The sequence below is a fragment of the Chelonoidis abingdonii genome, chromosome 10 (genome assembly GCF_003597395.2).
Source record: "Chelonoidis abingdonii isolate Lonesome George chromosome 10, CheloAbing_2.0, whole genome shotgun sequence".
Lineage (NCBI taxonomy): Eukaryota > Metazoa > Chordata > Testudines > Testudinidae > Chelonoidis > Chelonoidis abingdonii.
In genome coordinates this window covers 39,916,791-39,932,580 of record NC_133778.1, presented here as the reverse complement: position 1 = coordinate 39,932,580, position 15,790 = coordinate 39,916,791, and the positions used below count along the sequence as shown (strand labels likewise).

The 15,790-nt window shown below is 42.1% G+C and overlaps 1 protein-coding gene across 6 annotated transcripts in view; it reads left to right on the top strand.

The window, feature by feature from the left end:
* The first annotated feature begins 1,288 nt into the window (after positions 1 to 1,288).
* The window catches only part of PDK1 (pyruvate dehydrogenase kinase 1), a 104,534-nt gene continuing 90,032 nt past the window's right edge, over positions 1,289 to 15,790 (top strand). For 3 of the 6 annotated variants that reach the window (XR_012656646.1, XR_012656645.1, XM_032792354.2), the window contains exons 1-4: positions 1,304 to 1,574; positions 7,239 to 7,380; positions 14,227 to 14,298; positions 15,398 to 15,582. Coding sequence is in view for 4 of the 6 variants with exons in the window: in XM_032792354.2 (XP_032648245.1) it covers positions 1,457 to 1,574; positions 7,239 to 7,380; positions 14,227 to 14,298; positions 15,398 to 15,582 (517 nt within the window). In the remaining 2 variants the exon portion in view is untranslated. Of the gene's footprint in view, positions 1,575 to 4,601; positions 4,748 to 6,389; positions 6,484 to 7,238; positions 7,381 to 14,226; positions 14,299 to 15,397; positions 15,583 to 15,790 lie in introns of all 6 variants that reach the window. The other 3 variants (XM_032792355.2, XM_075070116.1, XM_032792353.2) reach the window with 3 other exon arrangements.

Genomic DNA, 15,790 nt, shown 5'->3' with positions numbered 1-15,790 from the left:
TGCGGGGCCCAATTCAAACAGTTTTGATGGACACCTCGCAGGGATGACTTAAAAAAACAACATGTAAAAAAACACGTGGGGCTTGTATTCACTGGGCAGTGCTCTAAGTCTTTGGGGGCACTTCGGCGGTGGGCCCTTCACTCGCTCCAGATCTTCAGCGGCATTGAAGAAACCACTGCTGAAGCATCGCCGAAGACAGAGAGTCAGTGAAGGACCCGCCGCTGAAGTGCCATCGAAGACCCGGAGAGAGTGAAGGACCTGCTGCCAAAGTACCGCTGAAGACCCAAAGTGCCGCCAGGTGAGTAAAAATCAAAAAGGCACCTCTAGGCAGGGAAGGGATTCTCACTGGGTGCGGGGCCCTCTTAGGCACGGGGCCCAATTTGGGGGAATTGGTGGAATAGGCCTAAATGAGGCCCTACTAAGGGTAGGGCACCTGGAGCTGGGGTTAGGGTTCCTATGGGTAGGGCTTCCCGCCCTAGGGTTAGGGTTCCTAAGGGTAGGACACTTGGAGCTAGGGTTAGGGTTCCTAAGGGTAGGGCTTCCCACCCCAGGGTTAGGGTTCCTATGGGTAGGGCACTTGGACCTAGGGGTAAGGTTCCTATGGGTAGGGCTTCTCACCCTAGAGGTAGGGTTCCTATGGGTAGTGCTTTTGGAGCTACGGTTACGGTTCCTAAGGGTAGGGCTTCCCGCCCCAGGGTTAGGGTTCCTATGGGTAGGGCTTCTCACCCTAGGGTTAGGGTTCCTATGGGTAGGGCACTTGGACCTAGGGGTAAGGTTCCTATGGGTAGGGCTTGCCGACCCTGCCAGTAGGACAAACTTGCTACATGCCCTTCTCTGCCAGGACGCCCCATCTCTAGCCATAGGGGAGACAGGGGAAGCTCAGTCTCCACCCCTGGGCTTTCCTGCCCATGGACAAGTTTATAAGATCAACCTAACTCACCAGAACGTCCCAAGAAAGTAAAGGACTGGCTGCTTAGCAAATCCAGCGCGGCAGCGCACCAGGGCTGGGCGTCTGGGGCACCACCAGGAGCCCCCAGCAGGGCCAAGCGGGCCAGCCCCGACAGAGCTGAGTTCAACGGGGGGTCTAGGCTAGGTGCGAGGCCGGCCCGGGCTCGCTGTATGGCCAGGCCCGGGCCGAGCCGAGGGTCCCTGCCTGGCGTAGCAGACGGGGGCGGTCCCGGCCCCTCTAAGGTCTAGGTTGGTAGGCTCCGCTCATCAAACCTCTGCTCCATTCCCGCCCCCACCGGCAGGGCGGGGCGCGGCGCCGAGCTGGGAGGGAGGCGGCGCCTGGCCGCCCGTTGCCACCCCCAGTTCAGTGCAGCACCGCCCGCCTGATCCTCCGAGGGACGCGCAGGAGGCCGCGGCCCGGGCAGAAGCCGGGCCTCCGGGCAGCTGCACTGGCGGGAATGGCGGCCGGGCCGGGCTGAGAAGAGCGGAGCCGCGTCTCGAGGCGGCCATGAGGCTGCTGCGGGCTCTGCTGAGAGGCGCCTCCCCGGCCGGCCTCCCGCAGCAGGTGGATTTCTACGCCCGCTTCTCCCCGTCGCCCCTCTCCATGAAGCAGTTCCTGGACTTCGGTGAGTGCCCGCTCTCCCCCAGCCCGGCGCGCTAGGCCGCCCGCAGCCCACCCGCACTGCGCTGGGGGTGGCAGGACTCGGGCGGGCTGCGCTGATCCGTCCGCCTCCCCGGGGCAGGAGGCTGTACCGCGCCACCAACGCCATGTGGGCAGTGGAGCCCCTGGCTCCAGCCTAGAGACCGGGCTGCAGCGGGACACCTCCAGCCTATGTGACCGCCAGCGGGTTGGGGGCTGCCAGCTCCACCTCTGCTCCGCGCTCACCCCCAGTCCTCCCCAAGGCTTACCCGGGCTCTCCTGGCAGTGCCTGCGCTTCTTCAACCCCCAGGCGCCTCTTCTCCTCCAGCGTGGGGGGTAGGCAGCGGTGTGGGCTTAGCACCCTCCTCCCCTTTCCCGGCCCGCAGAGATGGAGAGAGCAGACTGGGCTCATTGCTCACAGGAGAGGACCCCCGAGTAAGCTTCTGGGCTCTCCAACCTCGCCACCTCCCAACTCTGGCTCCCCCCCGAGGCCTGATTGGCTGCTCTTTCCCCAGGAAGCGGGACTGTGGGGCAGGCAGCCCCTCAGAGGGGGGTTTCTGGCCAGGCAAGGACTGAAATTGAATAGAGCGCTGCCGATTGAGGCCTCATCAGGAGACTGGTTACAGCTGTGGCCCAAGTTGTGGCGCTAGTGAATAAATGGGTGACAGCTGGCAAGTAAGCAAAATATCTTGCAGAGTTTTTAAAATCAAAATTGCAGGCTACCACTAGAGCGCAAAGTGCCACACACAAAACAGTCTTAGAGGCAGACATTAGAAACCTTATCAAGTCTGGGTATGAAGTCACAATGCAATGGATTCAGTTTCTGTAGGTTCATCTCTTTGATAAATTATATATACACATACCTGGGGAACTGGGTCTAACACCCTTGTCCGTGAGGAGTCAAAAACACAGACTTCTATTATTTCAGTTAAAGAAGATACCCCTCAGCTGTTCAAAGTTAAAGGTCCCTAATAACATCATTATTCATTTTACAATATGTTATGTAAAGACAAATGAGTATCCTTTATATGTAAAAAGTCTATTCTAAATAATAAAAATTTTTAAATAAAACTATTAAATTAAAATTAAAATGATAAATGATCTACAGCATTACATGGTAACAACTGTAATTATTCTGTGTATACTATATTTGAACAAGGATTGTAGTATTGTTCACAGTTACTTTTTAAAACAAATATAGGCCCAAAAACTACTGTCTCCCCCTTACAGTGAGAATTTGCTTTCAAGGCAAATATTTCCCACAGTAAAGCAGTAATTTATGGACATCAGTGTTTCGACATTAGGTCATGGATAACCCGAAAAAATGTTCAAAATATATCAACTTTTTGACAGATTCTCAAAAGCTAGAAAACCAGCTGCTGAGGCAAAAAATTTTAGTGTATATGATTTTGTGCTCAGAGGTAGGAGTCTGGCAGTAGTACATGATCAGACATTCTCGTGCATTAAGTAGGATGGCTTTTTCAGTCTGGATTTTCTTAAGTTTTCTTTTCTGAAGCTGCACCATTCAGACAGACACAAAACTTGAATATTCCATGTCAAGTCTACATTAAAAGAATGTAAAGATCACAAAGTCATACAGGGTGAATTGATTTAAGTCAAAGCAATTTAAATCACTGATTTTAGTCATTGGTTAAATCAGCAAGCAGTAAGCCTTGATTTAAATAATCCATTTTAATCTTGTTTTGTACTTTGTACTTTTTAGTTATTGTCATAAGGGGATGCGGATTCACATTTTAGTAGCCATTAAAACACATTGATTTGCAACTAAACAAACCTTTTACACTAAATTTGGTGCTTATTTTTGCTAACCAGGTAGATATACTGCAGTGGTTCCCAAACTTTAACAACCTGTGAACCCCTTCCCTAAAATGTCAAGTCTCGTGAATCCCCTTCTAAAAATGAATGTTTCCTGGGATTTTCTCCTTTACCTGAGTATAAATTATAAAAGCAGTGATCTTGGAAGTATAATTGTTTTATGACATGCTTATTACACACTGTTTATTATTAATTATTATTCACCATTACAGTATTTTATTACATTATGAAAACGGCAACACTCTTCCAAGATCTCATTTTTGTAGCTTGTATGACTTTGAATAAGCCTGTTATGAGACAAGGCTCCTGTGTTTCATCAAGGAGTATCAGATGTGAAACAGCATGAAGGTATTTAAGAAGCCAGCTCAAAGAGTTCCTCCTACACAAGCATTCAGATCTTGAGCAGTCCATGCAAACAACGCATGTTACAACAAAGCTTAAACTTATTGTTTTTAAAATTATTATGAAGAATACTAGCTGCCTGGTTAATTTTGAAAACAGCAAAAAATATGTACCTCCCTTTCCATTTCTTATAAGGAGTCTTGAAGTTTAAATTTCCTCCGTGTGTTAGGTATGCTTGCTTTGATCTACTTAGCTCTTGAAGTCCAGGAGGTCTGAGCTGCTGGCCCTATTGGGTCCCTATGGACAGCTCTGTCTTCCATTAGGGAATTTTTTCCCGAGAACTCCCTATAACATTTCGCGAACCTCCAGGGGTTCACGAACCCCAGTTTGGAAACCACTGATATACTGTATCTATAAACATATTTAAACATTTGTACAACTTTACATACATTTATTTAGGTACTACATATTTTAAGTTATTAGATTTGTTTAATTTTTTGCTTGTGATTTATGTCCAGCTCAATTTGGGTCGCAATTCACATGCAATTAAAAATGCACAAAACCAGTATTTTAAAATGTTTATTATACCTTAAATATGCTGGATATATAAGAAAAAAAGTTTATTAGAACATGTTTTGCATTTAAAATTAACTGATTTATTTAACAAAGGAAGTATTACTGTAGTTAGTGAATTGAATCAATTTTCTGGTCACTATGTATTTCAAGATTTTAGAACTAGTGGATCTCATCCTCTTATACCTAGTTTTTATACATAGATTTGAAGAGGAAAACAAGTGTTCCTTCTTTTTCAACTCAAATTTAACTTTGAATTTAGCTAGTCATTGAACTCAACTAGTTGAACAAATTGAAATGAAGAAAATATTCTCTCTGCACCTGCAGAAGAGGCTAATGCTGTCAAAAAATTGGTTTAGCACATCAGCAAACTCTGGTTCCAGATGCTTAGCCAATGGCTTTCATCAGGTCAGTGACTGAGTCTTTAAAACTTCAGCAGCAAATATCTACTAGTTATGTTTATTTAGTGTAAGCAATTTTAATAGATTATCACCACCTATTCTAAGTTCTAAACGTACCATATTTTCACATTTAATTTTAAATAGTTTAACATAAAAAATAAATCTAATTTAAATAAAAGATTTTTTTTAAATCATCGATTTATCCTGATGTCATAGCTAAGCTACTATAAATAACTTTAACTCTGTGTCCTGCTGTAGGTGTTACTTCAGTCTTTAATTACATGATCACAATATTGTTTCTCTACAGCAGGCATTGTTTCTCTGCAGCACGCCCAAGTTAGACTGCAAAGGATTTGAGGCAGTTGTTCAATTTTTGAATCCTCATTGTTCAATTAACAGATACACTCATCCAGTACATATTGTCCTCCAAATTTATGACACAGTAATGGCAAAATTTGGTCCCAGTTATTACACTGATTTACAGAACCTTTATGTCACTCGTGTATCCCTGCCTCATTCCTTTGCACCATCCAACTTGAAGAAAGAAGTCCTATAGAAAAAAATAGTATCTCAGTGTGATATTAAAGGTTGATGTCAATGGGACAATCCACAGTGCATAAAGTTAATCACATGCATAAGTTTCACAGGATTGGGGTCTGTCTCTTGTGTAAATTACAGATACATTGGGTCTCTTAAATCTTAGTGCTGATGTTTTCACTATCTTAGAAGGTGCACATTGTGGAAGAATAGATCCATTTAATGGGGAGCCATTATGGTTTAGGCCTTTATTCAGGAATTCACTGTTCATAGGTGCACAACTGCACTTATTTGACACCCCATTTCAATCACAGACAGGGTTCCGCACGTGGTGTGCGTGCATCCAGTGAATTTCAGAATCAGGGTTTTATGTTCTGAGGCTTGTTTGGAGAACATATATTTGATGGATTGTTATATTGATAAAGCAACTGTCACTTTAGAGCCATCTTGGCTCATCTGCATACTGCCTTGGATTAGTGAAAATCTAGTAATCTCTCTTGTGATAAACTTGCTAAGTATGACAAGGAACTCATTTTATGTGAAACTGACTATTCCATCCTACAGATTGAAGTGTTCTCAAAATTAATTAAAAAATACCAGTGGTGTGAACTAAAAGTATTGTTACTCTGCACATGAGCAAAGAAGAGTTCCATTTTTCAGTATTCTTGTAAAAGATAAATAGATTAAAAAAAAAAACTGTTAGTTTGGTTCTTGTGAAAGACCAGCTGACAGTCCAGGAGACTGAAGTCCTGGAATCAAAAATACTAGAGTTGGAAAAGTTTGACTTGATGATTAAAGTCTATCCCTCTACCAGTGCAGGATTGCTCCCTATAGTACATTTTCTAGCGTTTTTCTAGTCTAGTTTAAAAGTCTTATTTAGCCGCATAAGTAAGTTGCCCCATGTTTGTATTGCCAATGTGCTTCAACCCTTCTTTTAAAGGACCACCTGTAGGTTGGGAATGAAGGATTTCTCACCCTCCCTTCCCACCCCCATATTTTAGATCTGTGATCTCAGCTAAAGCTAACAGTGCCATTTAGTGTCACCTGTGAAAGATGTGAGTTGGTTCAAGAAAATTCTTGTTGACTAATATTTTGTTGTGTTTTCATCCAAGAGCAAGTTTTTATGCCTACATAAAGTTTGACAGTGCATGTTCTTCATGGATTGGATCTCTTGACAGTTCCATTAAACAGTACCTCTAACTTGTGGTTGGTTGTATATATTTTTTTTAAGATATAGTCAGAAAAGGAATTGGTCATTTTAGAGCTCTGAGTCGTTCTCCAGTTTTAAGGAACATTCTACATTTGAGCAGAATCTGTTCCATCACATACCAAGTCAGGCATTGTGCCAGAAATGTTGGAGATAATGTGACCCATTCACATACCCTTTAGCTCAGGGAAGGGTGCAATAGATCTAGAAAATAGGCGATAAACAGCTCCGGTCTTACCTTTGTTTCTGGACATTTTATAGACCTTATTGCTGACAGTGGTGTCAGGTCTCTACCCTAGCAAGTATCATCTAGTCTGTCCTCCCATGCTGAGTTAAAACAACAAAAGAGATAATTTTTTATTAATGATAGAGCCTATATTGGAATGTGAAGGTCCAGGGTTCAGATCCTGTTGATCCACATTGCTTTATGGTTGCATGTGATGACACCCTTCCCCCCTGTCACAATACTTTTTGTGAGCAACTGGCTTATTTAATTCATGGTGAAAAATATCTTTTAAAACATAATTGTTCCTCAGTGACAAAGTAACTAGTATCTGCCAATTTTTGTTTTAAGGTGTAATAATACAAAGGGTCATATCCAAGTTATCCCTGTGTTCAAATCTGGTCTAATTTAACCTCAGAGCCAGACCACAAAAATGTGCAGGAAAATAGCGATCTATATTATGTTAACTATAAATAGCTATCTATAAATGTTAACTATATTCTGATTTTTCCAAATATATTTTGGTTTTAGGATCTGAAAATGCTTGTGAAAAGACTTCGTTTATGTTTTTGAGACAAGAGTTGCCTGTAAGATTGGCAAACATAATGAAAGAAATAAGTCTGCTTCCAGACAACCTACTAAAAACACCTTCAGTTCAGCTGGTGCAGAGCTGGTAAGAACTGTCTTGTATTTATTATTTTACCTTTAAGGGTTATTGTTGTGCAAGTGTACTAAGAAATACTTAGTATATTAAGAAACTAAGCAGTTGCGAAAGAAACTCTTCACATACATGTTTGTTAAATGGTAGCATTAAACAATTTCTTCTGAGTGTGACTGTTGCTATCTAAAATTCTATTTTGAAAACATCCTGGTCTATATTGATAGATTGAGAGAATGCTGAGTATTGTACTTCTAGCTGATCATCATGTTTTTACTCCTTGCTTTTCTTTCAAGAAAAAACAGACTAGTCAGTTTCATTTCTGTTTGTATTTCATATTCAGTCAATTTCATTCATCCTTCTAGGTTGAAGACATTGAAAAGACATTTGTTTATGTTTAAGATGTTTCCTAATTTTAAGGTCAGAAGGGGAGCATCATGATCTAGTCTGACCTCCAGAACACACAGAATCTCAATCATTAGTTTCTGCATCAAGCCCATAACTTTTCTTTTAGAAAGATATCTAGTCTTGATTTAAAGATTTCAAGTGATGGCAAATTCATCATATCCCTAGATAAATTATTCCAGTGGTTAATTGCCCTGATTGTTAAATTTGTACCCTATTTCTAGTCTGAATTTGTCTAGATTCAGCTTTCAGACATTGGCTATTATGCCTTTTTCTGCTAGATTAAAAAGCTGTCAGCCATTAGAAATCTCTTCATTTAAGTACTTATAAACTGATTGAGTCACCTTTTAACCTTCTTTTGGAAAATAAGTAGATTAAGCTTCCAGAGTCTGACTAGAGGCATGTTTCCAGACCTCAAGTCATTCTTTTAGCTCTTTTTAAAACCTTTTCCAATTTTTCAACATACTTTTTAAATTGTTGATACCAGAAATGGTGTAGTAATATCTCCCCATGCAGCATTAAGTGAGACTATCACCTCCTCACTCCTGCTTGATGTTCCTGTTTATCCAGGGAGTGCTCGGACTTAACGACACAATTTGTTCCTCAGAATTGCGTTGTAAGTTGAAACCGCATTTCCTATAGGAATCAAAGGTATGAAGGGGGAATTGGTTCCTAACCAAGGCTTGATACACTATTTTCACCACAGTAACCCAGATTTTTGTACTAAATGACTGATAGCTGACTAATGTTGCAACATCAATGTATTTACTGTACACTGTATTTTGTAAACAGCATCCAAATAAATATATAAACTCACACATGCTGCTCAGAATGCGGGCAACACAGGCTCAGAAACCAGGGAGAACGGCATATATGTTGAGCCTCAGCCAATTACTGTTCAAGGTTTCTGATTGGCTGAGCCGGGGCTGGGAGCCAATCAAAAACAAGCAGCAACCCTACCCGGCAACAAGTTACCCTGCTGCCTCAAAGCCAATCGGAAGCGACTCCTTCCAGCTCCATACCAGTATAACGCAACCGGGAAGTGATTTCAAGCAAACTATGCAAATCGAGCGCCCTAAGGGGGAAACAGGCGTTGTAGGGCTTAACGGGCACTCAACTGAAAAGTGTTGTAAGTCCGAGGACTCCCTGTATATTCAAAGATTGTATTAGCCCTCTTAGCTACAGCATCACACACAAACCTTGTCTACGCTCCCCTATAGTTTGGACTACAAGGGTTTGAATAGCAGCGTGCACCAGAGTGCTGCTCTCTAACTCCCCTGTCTGGACACTGCTTGTGTGAACTAAAAGGTTCCTGTTAATGTGAACTAGGAGCCTTTTAGTATGCGCTCACAGTGTTCACACAGGGACATTACAGAGCAGCACTTTGGTGCACATGGTTATTCATACCCTCACAGTCTGAATTGCAAGACAATGTAGACATCGCCTAAGATTTCATGTTCAGTTGACTATCTGCCATTACCCCATATTCCTTTTCACTGCCCCTGCATTCCAGGATACAGTTCCCCTTTTGTAAACGTGATCTATATTCTTTGTTCCTAGATGTGAGTTTGCATTTGGATGTATTAAAATGCATGTTGTTCAAATGAGCCTGCCTTACCAAGCAATCCAGACCTGTGTAACTGGTCTGCCCCTCAATTTTCTATTGGGCCAATGTGTCATCTGCAAATTTTACCTGCCATGATTTCTTGATCAATAATCCAAAAAAATATTTAGTAGCTTTAAGGCAAGAAAAGATCCCTGCGAGACAACATTAGAAACACCTCCACTGGATGATGGCACCTTATGTAGTTATTTTGTGATCTAACTCATTTATAATCCACTTGATATGGACTACATTAATTTTGTGTAGTAGTTATTCCATAAGAATGGCGTGTATGATTCAGAGACATGCCTTACAGAAGTCTAAATGTGTTATGTCAGTTACCTTTATCATTTTGGGTGAGATTATAACTTTGTTAGCTAAAGTTTGAAAGACCTGTTTATGCCACAGTCCTTTAATTCTTTGATCCAGTGCAATAATTATTGAAAAGCTGATATGAGATTCAGTTTCTTAACTGCCAGTTTGTACTCATGGCTATCACCTTCCTATTTGTTATAATATTTTTAACAGCTACTTTCATTTCCTCTCTTAATCAGGATGGTTTTAACCTAAAAAGCTGTTGATTGTGGATTTATATTTTTGGGGCAACTAGAAGAATTCTTAAACAACTCACAATTAACAGTCACATTTTGAGGTTTCGGTTTTCCTACCACTCGTTTTGCTTGCTATTGTGTAACTTTGGGAAATTGACGTTTTTAAAGCGTTAAGTATAGGTACTACTGGTTAGGACTATTCTAAATGGCATTCAGTCATGATCATTTGCATAAAGGCAATCAACAAAATATATCCACCAGAATGAGGTCTAGTATAGAATTATCCCAAATTGTTTGCAATACTTGTTAGAAAGTTATCAACTATAATTTAATCATAATTAAAGTTATCATCCAAGGATGTTATACTAATGGCAGCATGAGACCCCTGACTTATGTCTCCAATATTGAAGTTCTCCATCATAATGCAATTTTTCTTTCTATGAATTATAAGTAGAATTTAAGGAGCTGCTGATTCTGTTCCTTCAGCTGATTTGGGGGTCTATAATGGACTTCCACCTAGTAACTCCATCTTGTAATTTATCAGTTAGAATGTTAATTCATAATCGTTCCAGGTCCTGTTCTTCTGGATTATCAATATTTATTTAGGTTCCTACCTGCCTTCCCTTCTGTCGACTCTTTCTTAAATAGCGTATCCAGTGATTTTAACATTTCACTTGTGACTCCCCTTGTCAGGTTTCAGTAATACTGATGTCAGATTTCTGATAGTAAATGAGCATTTCCAGTTCTTCTTGATTCCCAGCTGTCTAGCAATGGTATATTGGAGAATAAATTTGATTGCCATATGCCCCTCGATTCTTTATATGCATGCTATCTAGAGTCTCAATTATATGCAATGTGTTTACCCCCTTAGATGCATCCTCCCAACTACTTTAGCTAGTCTGTTCCCCCCAGAAGATTGATTCTCCTTCTGAGTTGGAGGCAGTCCAAGCCCTACATCTTTCTTTCTCCACAGAAGATGATCCAACGTTCCACAAAACCTGTTTTACACCACTTACCTAGCCAACGCTTTACCTGCAGTATCTTCTGTTGTCTCTCTTCTCTCACCACTGGGAAGAGAAGATCCAAGATCCTTACCATCCTCTCCCTTCTAAGATCTTGGAGCCTTCAATGATCTGCAAAATGTATCGCCTGGATTTCTATTGGATAAGTCATGGAAATATTGCATTTGTTTTGTAAAATCTGATTTTAATAAATATACATGTTCGCCCAAACTGACAGTTATGTCTCTATTAGTAGTTAGTTTTTCAAGACATTTTCCAGAAAGTTACCATTACTATACTGAACAATCATGCACTAGCAGTGAGATAAAATACATGGTCCAGTACTGAAGGTCTTTCCATTTTTAGGTTTGTTATTTGTACTGTGTTGTATGAATTTAATATAGGACTACTTTTCTGTTGGCAATAATGTTTTTGTTTTACTGATTAAGAGCTTTAAGAGATTAGCTCATTTCCCCCATACATCACTTAAAATAAATCGCAGCATTAGCCATACCAAATATGTAAGTATGGCAGGAGCTTACTTGGTTTGGCTTTGGGCTCACCCACTGCCTCTGTTTCCCTGTTTAGGATTTCATTCCCAAACCACACATAGGCTCTCATGTAGCAAACACATCCCTTTATCGGTTCTGATTTATTAAAACAACATCACAGTTCAATGTCAAAAATGTTAAATCAAAACCAGTATTTCCTTAGCTCTACAGTTCCTTCAGCCCCTGGCTGGGTTTAATAAGTTCTTCCCAACCCTAGGTCCTTCAGCCTAGTGTTTCCTAAAGACTCTTTCCCTTAAGGCCCCATACCCTCATGGCAAATAGCTCTACCCAAGTCTTTCCCTCTGGGTGGTATAGAAAGTCCTTTCCCAGGTATTCTGTAATCCTAGCTCTGTTACACGAGTATTCCTGTACTCTGGAGATCTCTCCTCTAACTGAGCAGACTCCCTTTTATAGGAAGTACCATTGCTGAGCTGAGGATCGGGTGGCTTCCTGATTATCACCTGATCCTTACCTCAAAACCTATCACCTGGTAAGCCAGTCTAGACAGTTAGGATGAGCCCGGTCCTTTTTAAAGGTCTAATGCACCATGTGGCAATAAGCATGTTACCACTTGTGTACTGGGTTGAGTGAGTGGAGGGGTCTGCCTTCAGTGTGTGGGTGTGTTTAGAACCTATCCTCCACCCAACCCTCACATACTTCCCTGCATAAAGATAGTTTATTGGATTTTGAGGGGCAGGTCTAGTTTTGCACATTAAAACATCATCTGAAGAATTTGACCTTAAGATCAATCCTGCAGCAAATGAATCATCATAATTTTCATCATTTTAAATGTAGCCGCTATACTGAACATTACTCACTTAAAAACCTGTTGATGCATCAGGTCCTCCTGGAGGAATTCTGCACCAAAAAATTAAAAATTCGGAGCCAAAGTAATAATTCATTTAAACTACAACAAAGAAATGTATTTTCTCCACCCCTCAGAAGCAGTTCAGAGACTTTGGGGAGTCAGGGGTAATGGAGGAGCTGAAGGAGAGGGAAGTAAATTGCTGAGAAGAAGCCTGGGTGTGAACTTGGAGGGTTGTTGGGTTGGGTGGAAAAAGTATGGGAACAGGGGGGTTTTTTGGGTGTGGGGGAGGGATTGTTAGGGAGTTCGGGAGGCTGGCTGACTCCTAGCCTCCCCCATTCAGCCAAACACATCTGCCCATGTCTTCATGTGGCCCTGCACCCCCTGCTCTCATCCTCGTGTGTCCCTGCACCCCATTCGCCCCACCTCAGTCTGTCCCCTAACTAGCCCTTCTGAACCCCAGTCTATGACCCCTCAGCAACCCTGTGTGCCCCACTCTGTCCATCCCCCCCATATCCCATCTCCCCTCATCTGGCCCCACAGGCATGTCGCTGTGAGAAAAGCAGCCTCTGCTCTCTCCCTATCGACTCCTAGCTCCTATGGTGTGATGGCTGCCCTCTATTTTGCTGCCACATCAGCCCCTGTTGGGTGAAAGGAAAGGGTGCAGCGCCTCTCCAGCAGAATGTATTTTCTGTGGAGAAAAAAAAATCTGCAGGGGACATGAATTCTTCGCATGTGCAGTGGCGCTGAATTCATCTAGGAGTAATCAGGTAGAACTTATAGTGAATTTAATGAATGTTAAATTCACGTGAAAGTGAAAAATTGACAGGGCGGCTGTTCATATAATAAAATAAAAATGTGTCAATTAAGCAGTTACATTATGAAAGACTTAACGGGAATGTATTTTATTGGGAAAGTCGCTCATTTCATGAATTTATTTAAAAAAGCAGAACAGGATAAAACATTTTAATATATATTATAGAAAAACTGACTTGTTTGAGTTATCATACCCTTGAGAAGCAGTCTCAAATTGTGTGTGTACAACCCTGCACCTAAAGGGTGTTTTAAATTGGCCAGGTAAATCAAACATTATGTTCAATTTGTTACAACCTGTAAAAACTTGGCATATGTGTAGTTCTCAATAAAGCTGTCAAAATGGAGTGCAAGAAAAATATGACTAACTTCTTTGAGTGTGAAAAACATTGTTAAATGATTGAGTTTTAATGCTTTTTTTATTCATTTGAATTATTAAAATTTTTAACAAACTTAAAAAAATAATCTTTTGGTAGGAGAACAAGCCAAAGCATTTTCAGCATACAAGATATTATTTTGAAAGTGCCTGAAAGTAGGGGCTAGTAATGAAAATGCCTCTTTAACCCTACCTATAGGAGCGGCTAACCTGAGCCTGAGAAGGAGCTGGAATTTACTAATGTACATTGCCAAAGAATCACAGTAATACATCAGCAGCCCCCCATCCGCTCCACCCCACTCCCAGCGCATCTCGCTCACCTGCAGCCCTGATCAGTGCCTCCCTCTCCATCCCCGCACCTCTCAGTCAGCTGTTTTGTGGCATGCAGGAAGCTCTGGGAGGGAGGGGAGAGGAGCGAGGGCACTGCAGGCTCAGGGGGAGGTGGCAGGAAGGGGTGGAGTGGGAATAGGGCCTGTGGCATAGCCGGGGGTTGAGCAGTGAACACTGCCCAGCACACTGGAGAGTTTGCATCTGTAGCTCCAGCCCTGGAGTCAGTGCTATACAAAGAACTGCATATTAATTTCTGAAGAGCTGCATGTGGTCTCCAGAGCCACAGGTTGGCCACCCTGCGTCTGTGCTTTTGTTCCTGATTACAAGCTAAGAAATGTTAAAAGAAAATGGTTAATGTCTTCACAAAATAGAGGATCTAGATGGAATATCATGACAAAAATCTACCATACAGGATTTATGTTTTAGGTATGTCCAGAGTCTTCAGGAAATCCTTGACTTTAAGGAGAAAAGTGCAGAAGACTCAAAAGTTATTCATAGGTAAGTGTGGTTTTTAAAATACTTTAAAATATGTATATTTATAAACAATGAATGGCAATTGATGGTTCAGATGAAGAAAATTTCTAAGGGTATGTCTACTCAGCAACTAGACATTTGTGTCCGGCCCAAGCCACCGATTTTGGCTTGCAGGACTTGGCTGTCTAGACTTACATGCTCCGTTTGGAGCCTGAGTTCCAAGACCCTCACACGTTGCAGGGTCCTAGAGCCTGGGTTCCAGCCTGAGCCCAGAAGTCTACACAGCAGTGAAATAGCCCTGTGAGCCCAAGTCAGCTGGCACGGGCCAGCTGTGGGTGTCTAGTTGCTGTGTAGACATACCCTTAGGGCCTTGACCTTTTAGTAACAGATCATAATCGTAGTATGACTCACAGGTTTTCACTAAATCAAGAAAAATGAATGTTTCCTTTTGTTTGATTTACCAAAAGTATAATTCTGGTCCCCAAAACTCAGTTTCTGTGAAATTGTTGAAAGTGAGTATGAGTAGAATGGTGTGGTTTAGATAATGGCACACAGGGGCGGCTCCAGGCACCAGCACGCCAAGCCATGGGGGGCGCTCTGCCGGTCGCCGCGAGGGCGGCAGGCAGGTTGCCTTCAGAGGCATGCCTGCGGGGGGTCCGCTGGTCCTGTGGCTTCGGCGGACCTCCCACAGGCAAGCCGCCGAATCCGCGGGACCGGGGACCTCCCGCAGGCAAGCCGCCAAAGGCAGCCTGCCTGCAGTGCTTGTGGCGGTGAAATACCTAGAGCCGCCCCTGATGGCACATGCAACCTTTTACTTTTAGTCCAGTTCAAGTCACCAGTGTCTGAAGGTAGTTACCATCTGACAGCCACATGGTAATCTGTGCAAACATTGTTGGTCTCACTTCAGTTCTTACTGAAAAATATCTGTAAAACCCCCTATTATGTATGGCACCCTTATTGGTAATTTCAGTTTAAATGAGGCTCAAGAGTGACCTCTCTTTTTCTGCTAGGCTGGTTCTGTGCTATATCAGTAAATAGTGGGCTTCACTTTCCTTTGCTGACAGGAATTTAATGGGTGTTAAATTCACCTGAAAGTGAAAAATTGACAGTTCATTAATGTTAGGTTTACAGATACTGTGATAACAATCCGAAACCGACACAATGATGTAATTCCTACAATGGCTCAAGGTGTGGTTGAGTACAAGGAAAGCTTTGGTGTTGATCCAGTGACCTGTCAGAATGTGCAGTATTTTTTAGATCGTTTCTACATGAGTCGCATTTCAATCAGAATGCTCCTCAATCAGCACTGTAAGTACTACCGTTAAGGGGGAAAATCATGAATGGAATGTGTTGGTATATCTTACATTTATCTTTAGATATTGATTTATTTACTCAAATATGCTGCTTACAACATTGTCTTGATCCATTTGGAAACACCTGTGTATGCCTATAAAGCATTTTTTTGTCATCAGCAAAGCAAATGACCCATTTTTCTTTAAGAATGCTACAGCCAAAA